Here is a 23,532-nt window from a genome sequence, read left to right on the forward strand (position 1 = left end):
AATCTGCAATTTGGCATAAATGTTAGTGTGTCAAAACAAGGCGGTCTAAGGCGATATGGAACAGTATCCGGCTGATACAATAACTTCGGCTACATGGCTTAAGGTCTGTGGCTGTTAAAAGTCTAAGAAGAGCATTCTGTGCCCTAACATATAACAGGAGGAAGGGAAGAAAGCTGAAATGCTGCAGTGAGCCGGTGTTTCCCTCCTTTTTGATTTTAGGAAAAGAATGACTGGGAATGGGATGTGATTGAGTTGCAGATTAGTACTAAGAAAGATAAAGACCCTTTCCGAATACACAGCTGTTCTGGTTTCCAGGGCTTGCTGCTTCACCTAGAAGTCTGGCTGCCTCAGCCCACCCTGGGCGCGTTCTCCCCGGGCACCTTCTGTAAACAGCTTGTGTCCTAAGCATTTGAACTGCAGAGGCTTTAGATGTCTACAAGGCTGGTGCGAGCTAGGTTGCCTACAGAAGCAAGGTTCTCTACAGGCAGAAAGGAGCACTCGTGGGTGAAGCAACGTGGAGAGAAAACGTACGCTGTTGCTCTGCGTGACCTGCGAACGAGAATCCCAACACCTCCCACCTCAGTGAACATGCGGTCTCAGGTTCACTGGCCAGGATGTGGGCGCAGGGCTCGCCGCCAACGCATGTGGTCAGGTTCCGGTTCAGGCTCGTCTGCACCGTAGTCTTCCTCGTATTCTGCTGTCCTCTCGGGCTCCACAGGCACGATGAAGGGCTCGCGATCAGGCAGGTAGGCCCCACCCTCGGGCACATAAGGCTCTGTCCGATTCAACATTACAGTTATGGCATGACTTGGAAGGTACACGCGCGCACAGCAAAAGTTAAGCCATCCCACCTGAGGCGACGGCACGCCAGTCTTATTCTCACAATCATAAATGGATGCATTGTGTTACAGTGTTCCGATTATTTCCGTGTGCACTTGTGCAGGGAGAATTTGGTGATCAAATAAGCAGAAGTGCGGGGCGGGGGTGAGGGACACCTTCAAAGATTCAGCAGTAAATACAATCATTGCACAAAACCTGGCAAGGGTCGGAGTTGGGCCAAAGAATTGCAAACACAGTACCTAGGTAGCGGTTTTAGCAAATCCCTAAATGACTGTTCATGACTTCAAACTCATCAGGTCAAAGGACAACTCGGAGAGCTGAGCACATGAAGAGTATTAGCGCCTAGAGACTGAACTTGGGGCGAAAGAAGCTGTCGCCAGGTTATGTACAGTCCACGCTGTGTCCCGTGGCTGTGTCTCCCACACAGAGATACAGCCAGTGGGTGAGGAACACCTGTGACTACAGCCAAACGGAAAGGAACGGGGATTTTTTAACTTTGGTTTGAAATTTTGCACTTAAAAAAAAAAAAAAAAAACCAAATGAGAGTACACACACAGAATACTGAGACGTCACATGCCCTGAACTCAGACACACACTGCTAACAAGCAAGAGGGGCGCAGATCTACTCGCTGTTATTACTGCAGAGAGCAAGCAGCCAGCAGGCTTTGGTGCACAAGCAGGTTGTTGGGTTGTTACAAGATTTTAGTATATGGCATCACATACTGATCATGTACAGGCCTCAATTAGTTTATTATTTACATAGGACATTTCTCTTCAAACAGATTAGCTGTCTTTCTGAACGTGACGTATCTCTGCTGGTTAGTAGCTTATTAGGCACCTCCTTCACAACCGAGGCTCCTCATGGCTGTGTTTGAGCTTTTTTAGAAGATGGTTTTCTACATTACTGCTGAAAAAGCATCAGGCTGACATCATTGCTTTTGTGTCATTCGAGTTAGTATTGAGTTTCCACCCTCCTGACTGATGCCGACCCAGTTCGTTAACCATATCTGCGGTAGGTTTCCATACAGACTCATTTTCTAATAAGCACGTGCGCAAAACATCTCAGAAACAGGATTTTCATGTATTCAAACTGTAAGCAGCTCTGGAGACTTAGAAAATGTGTTAGCCGGAACCTGAAACAGGTCAAAGATGATAGTTTTTAAAAGTTGAAATACTATGCAAAAAATATACATATCCATCTATGTAAATGTTAAAGTACATATATATATATATCCATATATTTTCAGTTCACATACGCCATAAGGCAGGAATAATTTAAATTTGCTTTACAAAGAATTAAATTATAATATTATGAATGGGGTACATGGGACCATGCATTTGAATTCATTATTACTTTTGATCATATGTAATTATGCACATAAATATATAGATATTTATATATTCAACTACTCATGCACTATTTGCTAGTAGCAAACCATACAAAATAGCAGTATCATTTTTAAACTTGCAAGATGCATGAGGGTGCACTAATGAAAAAGTCACCTTCAACCACAGCGTGAGAATCTTCTCTATCCCGACCAACATACCCCCCAAGACCCTCATCCCCCAAAGTCAGGCACAAGATGCTTCTGCAGTCTACAACTGTGCAACACTAGAATTTATAACAACCCTATAAAAATATTAAGCTCCAGATTTGATGAGCATCAATTCCATGGCTTGTGCAAAACAGTGAATTATTTCAGTTGTTTGTATTTTGCTATTATATGTAAATTAGATTCCCAAAATAATTTTCATATAGATTGTCAGCATTCTATAACTGATTTTTAATCTCTCTGTTTCTTTAGGTAAGAGAGAAAGAAAGAAAGAAAGAAAGAAAGAAAGAAAGAAAGAAAGAAAGAAAAAGAAAGAGAGAAAGAAAGAAAGAGAAAGGAAACCTCATGAATTGGCAGCATTCATGTAACTCCCAAGAGAGTTGTAGAGAGGGTTATGGTGTAATTTGGTAAATCCAAAAACACAGGAAGGGAAAATGGTTATTTAAATCCTACTAGTGGAAAGTGTTTTGTGCTTCAGAAGTGAGTGACCCTGCTCATCCTCAAAATACAGAACTTAAAAAGGTTCCATCTCCATGAAATCCTTAACTCTAGCTCCCTTCAACCCTAGGGCTCTTTATTTATGAGCAACTGGGGTCCTTATGACGGCAACAACGTACCTGGATAGCCTTGCCCATTGTACGGGATGCTGGCACACTGGGATGAATCACAGTATCCAGGAGGGCCTGGGGGTCCTCGGATACCTGAGTTTCCAGGACGACCAGGGGGACCAGGAGGGCCTCTTGAACCTGTAGACCCTGGTGGACCCGTTCTGGATTCTCCTTGTGGACCTAGTGTGAAGTGAAAACAAATACATTTCCCTTCTTGTCAAAAACACCTGAGGCAGTCAGTCTCCAATACTCAAGTGACATCTCCACTAACTTGAGAATAGACTGCTACTCACTGATGCATGATAAGAAAACAGTTCCTTAAGAAATTCCCAGTATGAATCAAAGAACTTTCTTGTAGAGAATCAATGCCAGCAATTCACCACTGTAGCAATTTGATTTAAGAGAAACTGATTGAGCAAGAATTAAGTCAAGCCAAGATTATCTGCGAATTTTCTTGTCTTCTTCCTCTCACATAGAGACAAGGAGGCCTGGAATGGCTGTAGCAGGCATCCAAGTGAGTCTCTGGTCCATGTCTCTGGTACATATGAAGCAAGTAACATTCTTTAAAGATAAGGAGGCACTTACTGTGGTTAACATAAATGTAAAGATTTAACCATAGAGCTGGCCTTGGGTGCAAAGATCCAGAAATGCCATTTTAAGAAAGAATAAAAAATGTGGGACAGGAAGATGGCTCGCTGAGTAAAGGGGCTTGCCGCCAAGCCTGACAACCAGAGTTCAATGCCCAGAACACACACTGTGGAAGAAGAGAATCAATCCCCACAAGTTGTCCTCTGACCTTCACATGTACACCACTGACCCATGTACCATGTGTACATACACATATACACATAGATAGATTAGATAGATAGATAGATAGATAGATAGATAGATAGATAGACAGATTGACAAAGAGATATAGATAATAGATAGATAATAGATAGATGATACGTACTTACATACATACATTTATACATGATAGGTAAATAAATCAAAGACTTTTTTAATCTTTAAATAAAAAAAAGTCAGGTATGGTTGTGCACACCTTTAATCCCAACACTCAGGGAGGAAGAGATAAGTAGATCTCTGTGAGTTCAAGACTAGCCTGGTCTATGGGACAGCCAAGTCTACAGAGAAAAACCCTGTCTCAAAAAAACCATAAATAAATAAATAAATAAATAAATAAATAATAAATGGGACATTAACTTTTAACCTAATCAAAACAATGCATAAGACAACGTACATCTACCGTTTCTTTACAACATGTTGGAGGAATGTTACAAATATAACATTGTGTCAAGTCTTTAGGTCTTTTCTCATTCTAATAACCCCATATTGAAAAATACTAGAAGAAAACAAAACAGTATTTGGAGGGTATAAAGCAAACAAAACACCACAAGAGGGTCCCTACGAAAGGAAAGTAACCACCTTCCTTTATGTCAGTAACACTCATGCCTTCATATACTATAGCTCTGTGCAAATACCCAGTAGAGCACACTCTTTAACAAAGCAGACATCTAAACTGAACTTTTCACTAAAAGATGCACCATGTTGGTGTAAAGCTGGTAATAGAAAGTTGTTTCTCATATTTTTCATGCTTTGCCAGTCTGGTGTCTTAACAAACCTACCTGGTGGCCCAGGCAGCCCTCGGGGACCTTGAGACCCAATGCCTCTTTCACCTTTCTCTCCAGGCAAACCTACAAGAAGAAAAAAAAAAAAAAGCATGGGAAATTTTTATCTGGAAACATGTTTTTTTTAATCTTAAATAATAATAATTCAACTAACTCATTTCCTTAGTGAAAACAGAACCTAATTTTTCCCAGAAGTTCACTTCTTAAGCCAAATTCTTTCTAGACATTTGTGTAATTCCAGATTCGTGGCCAAGAAACAAATGTGGCTGAAAGTCAGAGGGGAATTATTTGAAGGATACAAATATGCCTAATATATTGTCAAGCAGTAATTAAAAGCAAGGGTTTTATAAAGGGCCCTTCAGGTGGATTTTAGGAGCTGTGTGGTCACAAGCAGTCACAGTTTAGATCGCAGGGTTACATAACTCTTGAAGTGGGCATCCACTGTCCTAAAACATCTGGAAGTAGGAAAAATCCTATTTTTTCCCTTTCAATTTCATTTATCTACCATGAAATTAAAGTCAAACAAATATCCAAGAACCAGTGCCAGGTTCTGAATGAAGAGAAAGAATTTGGACCTAAAACCATCAGGCTGCCTAGATGCCCTCCATTGCCGCTCTGTTCTAGCCACAGTCACAGCACTTAGTAAGACTGGTACCTGATTCCTTTGGTCAAGACATTACTTCCCACCAGAGTCGCAAGAAACATCAATGGATAGAAATATCTCTACTGAGATCTGCTGGAAACGGCATCCATTTTCTCAAACTCCTATTGCTGGAATCTAGTGCTCTGTGCCCTGCAGGTTACCTAAAGGGAAAGATGGCTCCCAGACGGCTCTTCTGGACTGTCCAAATAACACTGAAAGTGGTTTGCCAAATGCTGCCTTCCAAATGCTTTCAGCCTGCCCAGTACCCGTGCACGACAGCCCTTCCTTCTTCTCTGCATAAAGTTAGAAAGTCCCACCTCGTTCACCAGGGGGTCCCTGCATCCCTGGCGTGCCAGGGAATCCTGGTCGCCCCCCAGGCCCTGGTTCTCCTCTGGCCCCAGCGCTGCCTGGGGGCCCTGGGGGTCCTGGTGGGCCAGGTTGGTTGCGATTTGAGTGGTAGTCATTTGGAATCTGATTCAGCATCTGATTGAATCTACTCATCTGGCCTGTAAAGAGAAAGAGGACTTGTTGGAAGGGAAGTGGGAAGCGAAGGGGGAGATAGGGAAGCAGCCTTCTCTCAGCACCTAGCTCTCTTCCCTCTTCTCTCCAGGAAGTATTCTAGTTAGTAAAAACAGTAAAAAAATAAAAAATAAAAAAATAAAATAAATAAAATAACATACATCAGCCACCCAGTACAAAATAACCCTTGATCAGTGGTTATTTCCACAAAATGCTGAACTCAAACCATAAGCGTTATTATGAATACTAGTTACCAAACAGTGGTGTGGCTCTGAAATACACTGACTTCAGTGATAATGTCACACACACACACACACACACACACACACACACACACACACACACACACAACACACCTTTGAAATTAGGACAGTGTGTCATCTTTCTAGGTACCTAACGCATTCATACCCAGGTTTTAGAACGAATGAGAACCTTTGTTAAGTGTACATTGAAAACTGTATTATTTGCGGGGGGGGGGGGGGGGGCTCACTTCCAAGCACAATAATTAGCGGGTTTAGAACAGGGTCAAGGTCCCCTCATTTCTAACAAGCCAATTAAGCAATTTTAAGGGATTTGTTCATCAGAACCATGCTGTAAGAAGCACTGATGAAACTTCAGCGGGTGAGACCCGAGTTCAAGACTAGCCTGCGCTCCATCTTCAGGCACTAACAGGCATCAAAAGTGCATTAGTTTGAAACATCTCTGACCAACTCTGTGACTCAAGCTCTGTATTTTTTTTTTTGCCTCGGTTACTTCAAAAGTCATTCAAATGGTGAACAATGAATTACCACTTATCAGTTGCTCACAGACTTGTCTTGCGACTGCTCGCATCATGTTCTGAGAAGCAATATCTCCCTGGTTAATTGAATAAAAAAAGTCATTAAAATATTATTTCTATAATTTCAGACTTCAATGTTTAACACTTGAAGTAAAACAAGGTCAAATTTTAAGACATACATACCCTGTCCCCTTTTTCTCCTTTTAATCCAGACTGACCCTGAAACACAGGAATTTAAATATTTTAGAAACAGGAAAATATAAATGGTCTAAAACAGCGGTTCTCGACCTTCCTAATGCTGTGATCCTTTAATACAGTTCTTCATGTTGTGGTGATGCCAACCATAAAATTATTGTTGTTGCTCCTTCATAACTGCAATTTTCTTTCTGTTATGAATCATAATATAGACATCTCATGTGCAGAATATCTGATATGCGAGCCCTGTAAAAAGATCATTTGACACTCAAGGGCCATGGCCCACAGGTTAGGAGCCACTGATGCATGAGCAGGCACGATGATACAGAAGGCAGAGTCCAGCAAAGTGGAACATCACACTTAAAACTATACCACCAACACTTTTCTGTAAAAGTAATTGAACGCCCCATCACCACCACCACCAAATAGGTGCCTTACAAAGCCTTCCTCACATGTGAACTGTAGAACGTTAACAGTTATAGAAGCCTTGCACCACATAGGCTTGCAATTGAAGCATATGCTCTTGAACTCAACCTGCCCTGGAACTATGACACTTTGAATCGTGACGGTTACTTAGGCCAGCTGCTCATTGTGGAATGCACAAAAAAAAAAAAAAAAAAAAAAAAAAAAAAAAAAAAAAACTTGATATGCGTTCTCTTTCAACAAGAACCAATAAAAGGGCTTCTGTCAGCTTCCTAGATAGCTGTGCAGCGCCTTTGGCTAGCCTTTGCACATTGGGTAGGAAAGAAAACAGGTGTCTCTCTTCCAAAGAACTACATAATCTTTATCATACCCAGAAGCCCTCCCTGTCCAGGAGAGATCCTCGGAGGTCAAGAACATCCTATCTTTGGCAGTATCCTTTCAAACTGCCAACTGCCATTACGAAAGGAACATCCAAGTCATTAGCAAATCTGATGTTGGGATGCTATTCCAGCCAAACCAACTCGTACCATCCCCATGGAAACCATTTAGTTCAAACCAAGGCTTAGAGTAACTATGCCAATATCCTCTTAACTGACCTCCCTACTTTTTGTTTTTGCTTATAATAGCCTGTTCTCCATACAGATGCCAGAATGGGACTTTTAAAGAAAAATTAGATTGTCTCACTTCTTTGCCCTGAGACATGACATCCAAATAAATGTTCGGCGAATTATAATTATTGTAAGAAAAAACTTGTGCTTCGCATTCTCATAATAAAAACTATTATATTTTTATGAAAACACCAATATTGAATATGGAGCTTTGTGCAAACTTTTTTTTTTTAATTTCTTGCTCCTTTGAAATGTTTCTGGCTTGATTTTTCTATTTGTTCCTACCCTAAATTGTTGGTATGAATTTTTTGAGAAATTGACACATGAATACCGTATCCGTGCTATGACCACACGTCTACTCCCCGTGCACCCAGCTCCTCTTACGTATCCAACTACTGTTACAGAAATATTCCCTATGGAATTCATTTAATGCCTTTCATATGTGCCTAGGTTTAGGGGTGATCACTGGGATTGCCTCCCCTCTCCCAGAAGCCATTGGCGGCCTATAGTTCTTCATCTAGGGGTTAGGCAGTCTTGTTTAGATGACCATGTTGTTAGGAGTGTCATGGGAATAACTTCTCTGCCATCTTGTCCGTCACCTTTACCATCAGTCACCAGCAATCACATCTCAAGCAAAAGCGATAGAATTTTTCAGGCCTCTGCTTGCATAGATCAGCAGTAACCTTGCAAAGTAAAGTGTGAAGGTTGCAAAACTCAATGGTCATTCCAAATACTTGTGCATATCTTACAAACTCCAAATTCAACCGGAAGGTACTAATTTGAAAGCACATGATAGGCGTGATGCTACGGCATTTCTTATTTCTAACCAAACATAGGAGTGAGAGAGAGCTAAGTCAGATATAAATTGAGAAAGGGCCACATTAGGAAAAAGTAAAATAACCAACTTCAGTTTGCCTTCTTATTTCTTTGTGCTAAGTGTTGAACCCACGGCCTCGCACATGCTGGGCAAGCACTCCATCATTAGGCTAAACCCTCAGTGTAGAAAATAATTCTGTGTGCACATGCACATATGTGGTGAGGGCATTTGCACAGAGAGATGCACACATGTTCCCATAGGGCACATGTAGAGGTCTGAGAACAGCCTTGCGTGTTCATCCTCAGCTTCCACAATATTTGAGACAAGGTCTCTCTGCTGTTTTTCTGCAGCTTCCGGGGCTTCTCCCATTTCTTCCTCCCATCGCTCTGCAGGAACGCTGGGGTTTCAGATACTCAGGCCGCATGTCCAGCTTTTAGAAGTGTTCTGGAAAGTCAAGCTTAGATCCTCATGCTTGCATGGCTAGCACTTTTGCCCACTAAGCCATCTCCCTGGGCCCCAGTAAATACTTTGAATACTGGTCTGCCTCTCCAGAATCCTCAGCTACGGAGCAAGAAAACAATGGTGCAGCTGGGCAGTGCTATCAAAGGGTTAACGTTCATAAACTGAGGCTGAAGGCGCCCTGCACTCTGGTCATGTATTTTTATGTCTGAAACAGCATACCATTTATAAATAAAAAGAAAGATTTTGCTGACCCAGCTCTGAAGCTCCAAGTGTTTATACAGTGCAGAAAAAAATGTGTCTTGGCTCACAATCCCTTCCTCCTTTTAAAGAAACCCAATGACCACAATTTTCATCCCAGGATATTATAGCAGCCCAGCAGGGGGAAAAGCCTTTAGAAATATTCCCAAGTCAAATCCAAGGGTTTATCATCTTTTCAGCAGATGCTCCTACATATTCATGGCTGAGATAACCTGAATGTGCCCAAGCCTTGGGATTCTCATTACCCATGGCTACAGGAGGATAGAAGTTGGGAGGCATGCAAGCCAGCTACTTACAGGTCTGCCATGGTCTCCCGGTTTCCCTGGTTTCCCACTTGGCCCTGTGACTCCTGGAGAACCTGGGGTTCCCTATAACCACAGACCAAGAAAGGGAATGTTATGACAAGGAAAAACAGTCCTAGCCACAGGAACTGAAGAGCTGTGGCCAGGCTTAAGAACATTTAAAAGAAGCAGAATATTATTACACAGTAAGGAGGAGGAAAGCCAACTTTTAAGGTGACAAGAGAGAGGGGAAATCTTAGAATTTCTGTCTGAATTATATCTTGAGACTAACAGAAAAATAGAAGCACACGTACTACCAGCCTCATAATGTGGAGACTACAATCCCAGTAAATTTGTTACAAAGTATATTTACAGAAGGAATCTCCTAAATTTTTGGTTTGCTTCTGAAACAAAAATAAAATAAAAATAAAAAGCTCCCAAAGACAGGCACGGAAACTTTGGCTAGAGAGGAATTAAGAAGGTAGCTGGGTTTATCCTATTTTGGACATACTTCTGGCATCTGCAGAAGAGTCTAGAAATCACTTCTTCCTCAGGGACTTTCCCCAGGCTCCAAGTCTCTCTATCCCATCAGCACTCTTCACTCCACCAAAACCACAAGAATTTCTCCAATGCTTTTAAGTCAACTTTCAGGCATTTCCTCCATATATCTACTGGGCTATTTATAATATAATATCCAATGCATCAGGTTCTAAGGCCTACATTTCCATTATAAGATATTGTAAAACATTTCTCTATAAATTTATGCAAAGCTTGAGCTCTGTAGTAAATACGTAGGTTTAATCTTTACATGAACCTTCCTGACCGGAAAAACATATGTGTTAAATATAAATAATAAGATCATTTAAACATTCGTCCTGGAATGTTTGAATCCTGCCACACAGACAGGGAGGCATGGCCGTTGTCTCTATCTCATTGTGACATCGCCTATGGGCAGTTCAACTCCAGCAAGTTTCGGAATCTCTATCTTCATTAGACTCTTTAAGTTGTAGATCAAACCTACTTCCATGGAATGACTGATGGCTGCACATTATTACTGTCTGTAATGTTTAAATGCCATAGACCTCAGATTCAAGAGAAAACTACCAAGGTCCTGAACCTAACCACTCACTAAGGAGAAAATCAAGAGACTAAAAAGATAGTGCCCAAGCCAGTCTTAGATTTTTCTCAAACACAATTTGATGAAGCATCTGTATTTTGACATATCTGTTTTCTCTATCACATTTTGATTTATAGCACAAACATGAACAGCTCGTGTAACAATATACCCCACAGCCTGGAGGGATAGAAATAAGTCAGGTTTGCTCACTCTTTCCTAGCAAAATGGGAGGAAAGGAAAAGCAGGCTGGAGACCACCATGGTAGAGGCAGCATAAGCCCACTCGGCTCTTACCGGTGGCCCAGGGGGGCCTCTCGGTCCCATTGCACCATCTTTCCCAGTGAAACCCTATGGTAGGAATGAAATTACAGGTTAGGGAGGAAATTAACAAATGAAATGAGGCTAAATAGATCATTAAGGGTAAAACGGTGATTAAAAAAAAAAAAAAAAAAAAAGGACTGAGGTCAATTTGGTGTTTGGTAGGTAAGCTTTCAGTATGAAGACCAATTATCAAAGAAACTCTATTTGCACGACACTTCTAAGTAATTAGTTCCTATGCTCACTTATTTGTATAGCTACGAGCAAAACCATTTTAAAGGCCAAACGAATCTTTTTCAAAGAAGCAGGTTCTTCTTCAAAAGTATGAAGAGGGGTGAAGGGAGATTGACCCTGTCTACTAAGCAGTCACCCTCTGAAAGGGGCAAAATTGTATTAACTGCCCCACACCCAAAGAGGAAAGGAAGTTTTCCATTCTCAAAACCAGCATTAAACTTTCTCCCTTCAAAAGCAGGGCCTAGCTGTGTCAGTGTGAGCAGCAAGAAAGGGCAGGGTGTACCTCCCTGCAGGGCTGCCTTTGGCTCCTGTGTCCACACTGATGTGTTCTTTCTCTCTCTCTGTACAGAGCCAAATGACCTCTGCCTGGAATGAGTCACCCCACTACCTAGTTAGCTTTCAGTCCCAACACCAGATCTCTGAAGCTCAGCCCAGGACCTCTGAGTCAGTTTACTGTTTATGGTTGCTGCATTCCTCTGTCAGAAATGATTTTTGTCCTATTTTCTACAGAGACTAAGAATGATCGGTACCAGGCATGGTGGCTCCATGCCTGTAATTCTAACATTTGGGAGAATGAGACAGGAGAATTGCTATGACTTCTGTGTTAACCTGGGTGTTTTTTTTTTTAATCAAACATAAAAGAATTATTATTTTTTTCTATAATTATTCATTCTCCATATTTTTCAATCCAGACTTCACAATAGCAGAAATTTTAAAGGTTTTATTTAAGGGAGTTTTATAAATACTCCACATCCACCCCCCTCCCCAAAGAAAACTCTTTTCAGAACTTTAAGGGGTAAACTTTCAGTCTGCCTTCTGAAGGAGCTAGGACTACTTAACAAAAACCAGACTCGGAGTCCATCTGATACAAAATCAACATTACTTCTGAGAGCCACTTACGAAACAAAAATGTTCCAGTAGCTTTGCTGAGACGGTCGAAATGGTATTTCTTCCATCCAAACAGATGCAGAGGCCTGCTGTCTTGTATACTCTTTCTCATCATGTATAGCGGATCATATTTTTAATAATCTACTCATTCTTGGGACCTCCTAGCCAAATATCTCTTTGAAGGAACATATCTAAAGTGGGATGAGTGGGATTTGATCTGATATCATTAAAAGGGCTGTCTTGAGTCACTTGCAGACCATGGCAGGGCAACTCTTTCTTTCACTTCTGGTTGCAAGCCTCCAGCTGTTACCACTGTGTTCAGCTGTGTAACAGTGTTAGACGAGACTAGTGACCGTTTTATGTAAATATGCATATTAGATATATGTGCATGGAGTTCTATTGCTCCTCATTTCAAAATCATCCAAGACAGTCACATTCCCCACTACTTTTGCGGAACCCTATATCCTCCCTGGTCCTTGGCCTTGCTTTCCTCCTACTTCCATCTCTGATTTCCTGTTACTTTTTTGGGGAGGAGGGGAGGGCCCAAGATGCCCATACACACAGCCTCTCTCCCTGTATAAAAGTGTTTGTCTCCCTCTCCCTCTGCCTCCTTTCAGCCTCAGAGGCAGTTTACTAAGCAATAGGCAGGTGAGTGGGGCTGTGGACGAAGCAGAGAAACGAGTTCTTAAATCGTTTCCTCATCTTCATCCCAGGAGACCAAAGTGGCATCACCCCAATGCTGGATTCGAGTTTCAGAGAGGAAATGCACAGGGCCGCCCGACCCCTCGCCTGTCCAGGTGCAGTAGTGACAGTAGCGGCTTCCTGATTGCCTCTTGCTGGGATCTAATCTCAGGACCCCACCATCTCCATCTGAAGCACACACACTGGGATGGATTGTGATGTGCACAAGCAGCTTTCAGCAGCAGTTCAGCCCACTGCCGCTTTCTTGGTGCCATATTTGGTTGTTTTTTGTTTTTTGTTTTGTTTTTTTGTTTTGTTTTGTAAAGGCTGACGTGTTACCTCTTAGCCTCACTATTGTTATTTATTATAAAATAAACATTGAACAATGGTGCCAAACCGCCATTATCAAAAGATGCTGGAGATACAAATATGCCAATCCAATTTCTAAATCCCTTTTCAGAGTCTATGGCTTGCTCTTTGACTTCTCTCTTTCTCCCAAATGTCAAAGGAAATGTGGAAATAATGCTTGGGAGTACATCCCCATTTTGAGTCATCTTGATGAACCTTTGTTCTCACTCAGTGACACCTCCTTGCCAGTGATTACTTGTAGATATTAAGGTTAACAAGTCACATGTTTACTGATGGCAGGTATAGCAGAGCCCTTCCAGAGAAGGCTGTTAGTGACAGTGTAGCCTGGTTGACAGAGTTCAGACAACCCTCACGCTGTTGCTTGAACCATAAAATGCTAAAAACCTGTAAGACTTGTGGGCTTTGAGCAATTCTAACATCTCTAAATTATTCTTATTGAAGCGTTCTTGGTCTCTTATTTAAACAAATGTTTCCATAGCATTGGTGAATGAAGCATAAATGTCACGTGCTCTAGGCTACCCAATAACCTGTCCCAGAAGTGAATGGCCTTCCTACCTTGTTGTCACCCTGAGTCAAAGGCAAATTTGGATGCTGCCACAAGTGAAGTTCCCTACTAAATGCCAGCTCTTCGCACCAGCATCAACCTCAGTATGGCACTTTCCTTCTAAAGGTGTAGAGAGTTCCTCAGGACGTCAGGGCAAATGACATTTAAGTTAAAGCTGTTCTCTAAGGTATGTAAATCTGTCTCATGATAGAGACTTCAATTCTTTTTTTTTTTTTTTTTTTTTTTTTTACCTAAACCAATTTTCTAAGTCTCTTGAATTTCTTTCCGGTTCTCAAAATGAAAATTCCAAACACTTCCCCCAAAGTCCTATCAATTTCTTTAAAGGAATACAAGATGGATCTGGTGTTGGTTGGTCCACTGATAACAGCTTTGAAGCCTTCGACAAGATACATGAACTCCACGTTTCCGTCCACGCAAGCAGGATTGTGGGGATTTTGTAATTAACACATATCAGTGGCCCAAAACTTACTCTGTCTCCTGGTGGTCCCACTGGTCCTGGTGGGCCAGGTAATCCTGGGGTTCCCTACACGAAAGGAGCAAACAGTTGGCGTGCAGTAATATACTTTTTGTGTAAGAAATGATTCTTAGTATTCTTCAAAATGTTTTCCAAAAAACAAACTTTGACTGCTCTGAAAAGAAACAGGAGACTATGGCCAAACACAGGGCCAGGCATAGAGACATTAGTCAGCAACGCAATATCAGAGTTAAACAGCATATACACCTGAAGAGTAAGGACAGAGTATGAAATGCAAGTCCAGTGAAGGACACACACAGACTTGCCCTTCACTACTTAACCTTGGTTCACTTTTTTAAATTAATGTTTTCCATGTAGCTGTTCCCATCCTCCAGCTCCTCCTAGCTCCTCCCCACCCACCAAACTCCACCACCACGAAACTCCACCCACCCCCCCACCAAACTCCACCCCCATCAAACTCCACCCCCTCCAAACCCCACCCCCACCAAACAAATCTGCACCACTCAAAAGGCGACTTTTTAAGCAGAGCATCACTAGTGGAAGGGGGTAACTTTAAGAACTCACTGTCCGTCCAGGAAGCCCTGGCTCTCCTGCATCACCTTTCATTCCCTGGCGACCCTAGAGTGGGCAGTGAGAAGACAGTTCTCAGGTATTATGGAGATTAAACTTAAGAGGAAGAAATGAGTCACTTGTGCATTTTATCACTTTATATGTCTAGTGTAAGGACTCAGAGACAAGCACATAGGTCTGTTATGAAAGAAGATGAATGAACCCGTTTGTTTGTTTTTAATTAACTTTCTAACCAACAAATGCCATTCTATAATTTCTACTTAATTTTATGATAATGTTTTACAATTATGGGATAGTATATTTACTTTGAAAGAATATAGTTTAACAAAAGTGATGTGTGAATTTTATTTGAGAGACCAAATAAATAGAACAATTTTTCATACAGTTACTTATTGCATATTCATTTACATATCTAAAATAATATTCATCAGATGGCATCATCGGAGCCTTTCAGTCTCCTGGAAAACATTTAAGTTTAGAACAACATAGAAAATACTGCAGAAAAACCAGACCTAGGGGCTCAGGAATGTTACTCCAGCTACTCAGGAGACTGAGGCAGAAAAATCACAAGTTCAAGTCCTGCATTGACCAGCAAGTGAGCTCAAAACCCTGTCTCACAATAAGAAGCTTATAAAGGGCTGGGGACATAGATAGACAGTAGGGAGCTTGCGCAGCCTCTATGAGGCTCTAGATTCAAACCCTGGTACCAAAAATATCAGCTGAGGGGCAAAACAACAAAGCACAGTAAGAAAAAATATTACATTGAAACACATTGTTAGGCCAACATTTTCATTTACTATAGAAAGTCTTTATGCTTGCCTGTTCTCCTGGAATGGAGAGTCCGTTGGGTCCCTGGGGGCCTGGAGGACCCTGCGGGCCTGGAGGGCCGGTATCTCCACGGGGACCTGGAGGCCCCTAAAATATATAAAGAAAGGAGAGAGGGGAAGAGGGCTGTGCAGTACCCTCCAGTGCGAACATTCGGAAGCTTCTCCTCAGAGCCTGATGGCGTCATTACTTAATCTTTGCAAACACTTTAAAATATATACTTGAATAAAACTGTGTCGATGCCATTTTTCACTCCCTTTACTACATGTTTTAAAAAGTGTAATGTGCAATGAATTCACAAGGAAACTTACATTTCAATAAAAGTCTTATTAAAGATAAACGTATTAAGTAAAAAGGAAACATTATGTAATATGTGCTATATCTGTATTCATAGATTCCCATGAGCTCAAAGTTCAAGTTTTATGATATTTCATTCATAATACTTGTTGATTATGTCTGAAACAAAGAATAGTGATGTAACTCGAGGTGCAATAAACCAGAAGTAACTTGCCCACCGTCAATAACCAGCCCCAAGGAAATTTAAACAACTAGACTTCAACATAGCGATGAGCATTTGGAGTATTAAATGTACTTACAACTGCCCCATTGATGCCTCTTTCACCTCTGGGACCTTTTGCACCAGGTCCTCCCTAAGACACATAAAAAGAACACATTTTGGTGTGAGCATAGGGAAAATAGAAACTGATATATAAAACTAGTTTTTCAAGAAGAAATGCATCCCCTAAACAGTCAATACTTACACAGCTACTCGCAAGATATTAAAGTAAAACTATTACATCATAGCTGACATGCAGCTCTGTCAGTGGGCACTTGCCTAGCCGCCCCGGTTTGCGTCTCAGCATGGCTAAGGAATAAATATGCATCATACAAACACACAGGAAAATAAAATATCAAAAACTGCACATTCTATATTTATTGTTGTTATATCCACAACCCTTGAATAAAAGAAAAATGCATTTGAGAATTACATGACTTATATTCTCCAAGGAAAATAACCAAAATACTTATATTCATCAAGGAAAATACTCAAATCTCTCAGAAAAATCAGAGCATGTACTTACAAAACAAGAATTCAAGGACCAAAAATAAAGCTAAAACAAATATGTCAGTGACATCAGATAATGGTACTTCAAACCTAAAGAAAAAAATCTGAGAACTATCTGTCAGACCTAAGACATGTGACATGTGCATCTCCGATTTATGATACTAATTCTGGGGACATATTGAATCCATATATTAAAAGTTGCTTTGTAACCAAACTACCTGCTATAACCCAAGTATCGCATAGATTAGTGTTCTCAGTACCCTTCAGTTGCCTCTATACCAATAACCTATTTTCTTAAAATGCCAATGAGCTTAGAGCACTAGCTTCTATCCCTCAATAGGGCTCAAGTCAGATACTACAACCCAAGCCTAAATCAGGAGTGACACCCTGACTGATTGTGTGCTCTATCATAACTGCCATCTTCGCTGTTTCTCTTTGCGTTCTCTTAGTTTCCCATCCCCATTGCATAGTATCTGGCCATAGTCTCATCACTCAAGCTATTCCAAACTCTAGTACTCACTCCTAGCACTTATACTGTGACCATATATTTGAGTTGTCATCTTCATGTGTTACATTTGTGGTGTGTTTGCCATGTCAAGTGTATATGTTCCAGGTTCTAAGTAAGTTGTTTGGGGCCAGCCTCCCAAACCATGCCTCTACTCCATCCATACAAGAATTTGTATGAATGTCAGGAGACATAAGACTTTTCCGAGCTCTTTCATTTACAGATGGAAACCCAAACTTGTGTTTTTAAGAGGAAAGTCTTGAAGAGGGCCAATGTAGAAATTTAGCGTACTCTATTCATCGAAAGCACCAATGGATAAAAGGAATTGTATGGCCTCCATATTGACAAACGGGTAATCACTCCAAAGATTCCCCTCAAAACAAAAACAAAAACAAAACTTTCAAAACAAAACAACAACAATAGGCAACTATTTCTGTTTCCTTACCGCAGGGCCCGGAGGGCCTGGAGGTCCCACGCTGTCCTGTGTGCACGTGCAAGCATTCGGAAGAGCAGGGCATTTTGCTTCATCTCTCTGAAATTTTGAAGAGTATTTGTATATAAACTTAGTGAGAAGTGGAGGGTGACATTCCATCTAGGATCCCTATTTTTACATACGTGAGAGTCTGTTTTCAACTGAAAGAAATAACTGCTAATCATCACTTATAAATGGTCTAACATTAGAAGTTTCTCAGCTTCTTTGGTACTTTACTTGAGCAAACCTCATTTCACAAAGTAAGGTTAATAAAATTAGCAGGACCACTGATAATTTATCCCAGCTTTCATTAGTCCCTGTTAATAGCAATGCTATATATCTTAAAAGTCAACTTCTACTTTATTCAGGAAAAAACGTCAAAGTCCTTTCCATGCATGGTCTCTAAGACTCTATTGTGTGCCCCCATTGCGTGCCATGGTCCTATTTCACTTCACTATTCCCCAGCACCACCAATTTAGGCCACATTCCTCAGACAACTGGAGCACACTACGGGCCTTAGAGCTGGAGGGTCTCCATCTTTCATCCACATTGTTTGCTCCCTGACTTCACAGGGACCTCTGCTTAGGTCTCTTATTGTTAGCTCTCTTGTCGCTTAGCTCTCTTATTAGATGGTACCTGCCATCACTCCCCATCCCTTTACCTTGCCTTGGTTTTCACCCTAGGGTCCCTGCTCATAGCCCAGATCATCCCTAGGTATCTGAGACCCTCCTGAAAACACCAGTGCCTAAGGATCCTACAGCCCCTCATATAAAATGCTGTAATTTTTGCATGTAGCTTAAGACCATCCTCCTGCAAGCATCAGCTCTTGTCTAGATTGCTTAGTACAGTATAGTGTTAGGAATAGCTGTGACATTATGCTATTTAGGAAATAATGGCAAGAAAAATGCCTGTGTACGGTTGACAAATATCCCATTTAGGAAAGCATTAGAGCAAAAACTCCGCTTACAAGATCAATAGATTCGGTCTTTTTAATATTTCCAGTCTGTATTTGGCTAAATCCACAGGTGAGAAACCAAGGTACAGGGAGAGAGCCAATGCAGCTATCTGTTAATTTCTCTCACTGCTTTTCACAGGTACTCACGTTTTACTGCCACAACCCTACCATATTGAAGAGTTGACAGCTTATAGTGAGTGTTCACTGAAAGTTTGATAGAATACAGGTATCAGGCTGATGCATGTGGCTGAGCTTGCCGAAAGCTTCATATCACCAACATGGAACTTTATAACTATCACCTCTACACTTACACATACCACACACAAGTGTGTGTGTGTGTCTGTGTGTGCATGTATGTATGTATGTATGTATGTATGTATGTATGTATGTATTCCTTCCATTGTAGTAATCCAGAAAAGTGATGGCTTATTTAGTAAGAGGCTGCTGAGCAGTAGGTGGTCTGCAGTAAGTAGGTTTATCAAACACACTGACTCAGCATGACTTTCCTGGCTGTTGTTGAGAGACTTTCCAGATATGGTCTTGTGCATTCCTATCCTTCCAGCAGAGGGTCATGTGAGTCCCAGCATGAGCTGTGGTAACTGAAGAGCACACACACATTGCATGTCCCTGAGCTCCAGTCCAGAGCTGCAGCTGCTGAGTGCTATTTCCTGTCCCAGACCAAGAAGGGCTCCTTCTTGGGAACTTAAGGCCAGGGGACAGGGCTTACTCACCCTGGAGGGGATATCACAGCATCGGTCTCTGCTGGTCCACACCGGGCTGCAGACGATGTCAAAGCTCTGAATTTGGAACTGTAAACAACCAACAGCAGCATCAGCTAAGCACACAGGAAGACGGTTTAAACATTTTAACCTTGCCAACTTCAAGCAGATTCCTTCCAGAGCTCGTGCTCTTGAGAACATTGTGGTGCTTATGTGGTAAGGAAAAGCGTTAAAATATATTTCTAAAAGAGACAGTAATGGCATCTGAGTCTGACAAGCTCCTCTTCCTGATTCACCAGCTAAAAAGAAATGTTTGACTGAGGTATTTAAGAGCATTAGTTTCCATAGTTAAATTCATTTGAATACTACACACATTTAAATCCATCTTTAAAGGGATGTCTTTGTAGAAAAGTAACATTAAAGAAACTGTTACCTTATTCTATAGTTGATGATCTTTGCTTTGGAAATTATTATCTAGGAATAGACTAATTTTTTTGCTGGTGCTGTGTTGTGTTGAGACAGGATTTCTCTGTATATAGCCTTGGCTATCCTGGGACTCTCTTTGTAGACCAGGTTGGCCTTGAACACAGAGATCTGCCTGCCTCTGCCTCCAGAGTTCTGGGAATAAAGGCCTGTGCCACCACACCTGGCCTAAACTAACAATTTCTAAGACTCTCAGTTGAACTATTTCAGTGAAGCATACACCTTCTGTCATTTTAGAATTAAGGTAGAGCTGTTTGGACAAAAGGGGCTGCTGTTTAGACACAGGCGTTCTCTGAAATACCTGATGACTGTGTCCTCCCTGTACGCCTCTGTGGGAGAAAAGACATTGACATCTCTCCCTCCTACCAACTCTACAAATTACAATACCTATCTGCCAAGCAAGTAACCAACTGATCTCTGATGGAATTTGAGGCCTACTCCACTAAAGGGAAATCAAACTGTAGGCCCAGTTTTAAAAAAACAAAAAACAAAAAACCCTAGGAGTGGACTTAATACAGTTCTTAAATTATCATAGTACAAATCTGCCTCCCAAATATGTATAGACAAATACATCCCCAGCCTTCATCAGACAAGTTTCTCTTTGCAAGAACGGCAGAGATACACGGATGCTGAAGATGCTGAGAATGCATGGCCGTGAGTGCTCGGCCCCGAGCAGGACATTTATGTCACATCCTCTATGAGCCCCTTCTATGGCCCAGGAAAAATTGCAAAAGACAGGGTGAGAAGAATGTGAGGTCTGGAAGGCAGGGAGAAGAGCTATGAAATGCTGCCTTCTGAGTATTGCACGTCCAGTGCAGTCATCTCACCATAACTGTGGCTGTTGGCAATTGGCCTGCACAAGACTGGGCCTGTAAGCTGTCAGTGTGGGATGAGCAGGGGTTCATGAGGGCCCAGGTCTCCCTGTGGAATGATTAAAACTACTGATAAACTCTGGGAGAAGGGACGACTTCATCCTCAGTCACATAACTGACTAACCAATGTGACAGATCAAAACCCATTGAGAAAAAAAAAAATGAATAAAATTCACTGACAGATTTAGAAAACACCATGTCAATCTCACTGTAAGGCAAAAAACAAAACAAAACAAAACAAAACAAAAATCAAAAGGATCACTTACTGTTGCGGATTTCCTCTCTCCTTTAAGAAGTTTTCCAAGAATCTCGTAACCATCAGTCGTTATATTTCCAGCCTCCTTGATGTCTTTTTCTATGATTTCATAGCAGTCAATATAAATCTTAACACTTTTTGAAGTCACTACAATATGGACCTAAAAGGATAATTAATTTCCATTATGAATTTTTCTCAAAAACATAAGCTGACTTCTGTATGACTCTATACCAATTCTTTATAAACTGTTTCTTTTTTATTTATTCTTCTCTCTCCTTAGTTCCCTCTCCCTCCACTCCTTCCATTTTCCACCTCCAGATCCACTCCTATAAATCATTTCTTAACCCATTTTTATCCCAAGCCAAGAGTCTTAGGTTCAAAATCCAAGAACCCAGTTTCAAAGTCAGTGATGGCATATGTAACTGTACTCTCCACTCACTGCATTTCAGAGTTTATCACCCATGCACATGAGTGTAACTTCATAATTTCCTACTGTGTTCTCTCATTGAGACAACCAGAGAGGATACAGTGCCTGAGAGGATTTCATAAACTCTAAAAAAAATTATCTAAGCAGAAGTTAATAAACCACTAATACATTTCCCTCAATACAAAGGTGCTGTAGATCTCTCCCGCTAATGCCAACTCTAATTCACTCACCACCATCCCTTCACTGTATACCTCTATATATCCTCTAACACAGTAAAATCTAGCACACCATCTACAATCAAATCTGGAAATCAACAGAACTCAAGACTCATTTAAGAAAAAAAAGTACATGTTAACTGTGTTGTGCCTGCTATTGATGATGGGGAACATTAGGCTGTCTAGTGGTACAGAAAATTAGCAAAGCATTGTTCTGAAGCAAGGAAGAGAGTGGTTGTGGGAAACCATTGGCTTCACAGATGTGCATATGGATTCCATTACCTCAGCACTTAAGCAAGAACTTGATGGTCACTGTGAAACGTTTGACAGAAAGTTCAAAAAAACAAAAATACTCAACTGCTCTGAGGCAGGTAGAATAGTGAAAATTTCTAAAGTGTTATTTTAAAACTAAATATTTTTCCTACAAGGAGTCACCATCAAAGCACTGGCTCATAACATCTATGATAAATAGGAATTACATGTTTCTATATACAAGTGAGTCATAGCTTACTAAAAATAAAGTTTAAACATCCGTGAGATAATCAACTAACATTGAGCTCAAGGACATGACATAAGCATTTCCAGGATTTTTAGTATCTAATAAAAAATTAAAACTTTTTATTGGTTCTTATGAACAACCACAGAAACAAATGTTCACAAGGCTTATTTCAAAATCAAAGCCATTATTATTTGGATCACTCAAAATACACCTATATTCCACTATGAACCATAAATAAGCACATACTAAGAACACATTTTGCCATAGTTTATTCACCCTTCTTACTGCATTTCAAACTTATGCATAATTACATTTCAGCTTGTGTTCTTCATCTGTCAATTGCTGGCCCAAAAATTCAAGATTATGGTTTCCTGCATTGGGCCTGAAGAAGATTGGGCCTGTATGGGCATGGATGGGGAGGCCTCACAGGACCAGAGCCTACTCTGATTAATAGTTATTGGCTATTAGTAGATTTGCAGCGAGGGAAGTCATTGTCTTCAATGTATACTATAAGTGAGTCCCTCAGACCCAATGGACAGTTAGAAACTTGGGGTCATACAGACTGCCCTGATTTAACTCAAGTGGTCTCAAGACAAAACACAAAGACATGACTGTGAGAAAGGGGTTTATAAAGAGCAAAGGGACTGACAGGAGTGGGAGGGAGACGAGAGGGGGTGAGAGTAACCCAAATCCATTATATACGTATGTGAATCTGTCAAGGAAAACTCGTGTCAGCCAGCCACATGTACTTATGGGTAAAAGTTATATAATTGAATAGAATTTACTGGAAAGATGGATCAATTGTTAAGAATACTTGATGTGTTTGCAAAGAACTTGAGTTCAGTTTTAGGAGCCCAAATGGTGGTTAACAGCCACCTGTAACTCTAGTTTAATGGGATCTGACACTCTCTTCTGGCCTCTTTGATCGTCATCCATGCATGTAGTACACATATATACAGATAAACATTCTTATGCATAAATTAAAAATGGCATTGAGGAAGAAAAAGAAAACAGTGTGAAAGTTTAAAAAAACAAAACAAAAATCACCGAAGTGTAAAGAAAAGAAAGTTCCCCATGGTCTGGCCGAGGCTGCCCCCGACAAAGGCCACTCTCAGATTTAACCAGGGAAGTTTCTCTTTGAAATGAATGGAAGTGAATGCAGAGACCCATGACTGCACAGATGCTGAGGGGGAAAGAAAAGGCTGGTTGAGGGCTCTGCCCTAAGTAAGACATTTAGACTACTCCCTTAAGGCTCAGGGAACCTCATGGAAGAAGAGGCTGAAAGAATGTAAGACGCAGAAGATAAAGAGAAGAGCTATAAAACATGGTAATGGCAGCCATGCACTCACAGCGGCAGGACCCAAACAAGTGAGGCCCTCTGAGAAGTCAGTTGTGGACCAGGAAGATCA

The 23,532-nt window shown here is 41.1% G+C and overlaps 1 protein-coding gene across 1 annotated transcript in view; it reads right to left on the reverse strand.

The window, feature by feature from the left end:
* Positions 1–602: 602 nt before the first annotated feature.
* The window catches only part of Col12a1 (collagen type XII alpha 1 chain), a 112,684-nt gene continuing 89,754 nt past the window's right edge, over positions 603–23,532 (reverse strand). The window contains exons 52-66 of the mRNA XM_051140003.1: positions 20,993–21,142; positions 19,384–19,461; positions 17,671–17,757; positions 16,251–16,304; positions 15,649–15,744; positions 14,824–14,877; positions 14,254–14,307; positions 11,024–11,077; positions 9,629–9,700; positions 6,753–6,788; positions 6,580–6,646; positions 5,590–5,778; positions 4,627–4,695; positions 3,011–3,181; positions 603–775 (exon numbers count right to left, since the gene is read on the reverse strand). Of these exons, the coding sequence (XP_050995960.1) occupies positions 603–775; positions 3,011–3,181; positions 4,627–4,695; positions 5,590–5,778; positions 6,580–6,646; positions 6,753–6,788; positions 9,629–9,700; positions 11,024–11,077; positions 14,254–14,307; positions 14,824–14,877; positions 15,649–15,744; positions 16,251–16,304; positions 17,671–17,757; positions 19,384–19,461; positions 20,993–21,142 (1,404 nt within the window). The remainder of the gene's footprint in view (positions 776–3,010; positions 3,182–4,626; positions 4,696–5,589; positions 5,779–6,579; positions 6,647–6,752; positions 6,789–9,628; positions 9,701–11,023; positions 11,078–14,253; positions 14,308–14,823; positions 14,878–15,648; positions 15,745–16,250; positions 16,305–17,670; positions 17,758–19,383; positions 19,462–20,992; positions 21,143–23,532) is intronic.

The sequence above is a fragment of the Acomys russatus genome, chromosome 32 (assembly GCF_903995435.1).
Source record: "Acomys russatus chromosome 32, mAcoRus1.1, whole genome shotgun sequence".
Classification (NCBI taxonomy): Eukaryota; Metazoa; Chordata; class Mammalia; order Rodentia; family Muridae; genus Acomys; species Acomys russatus.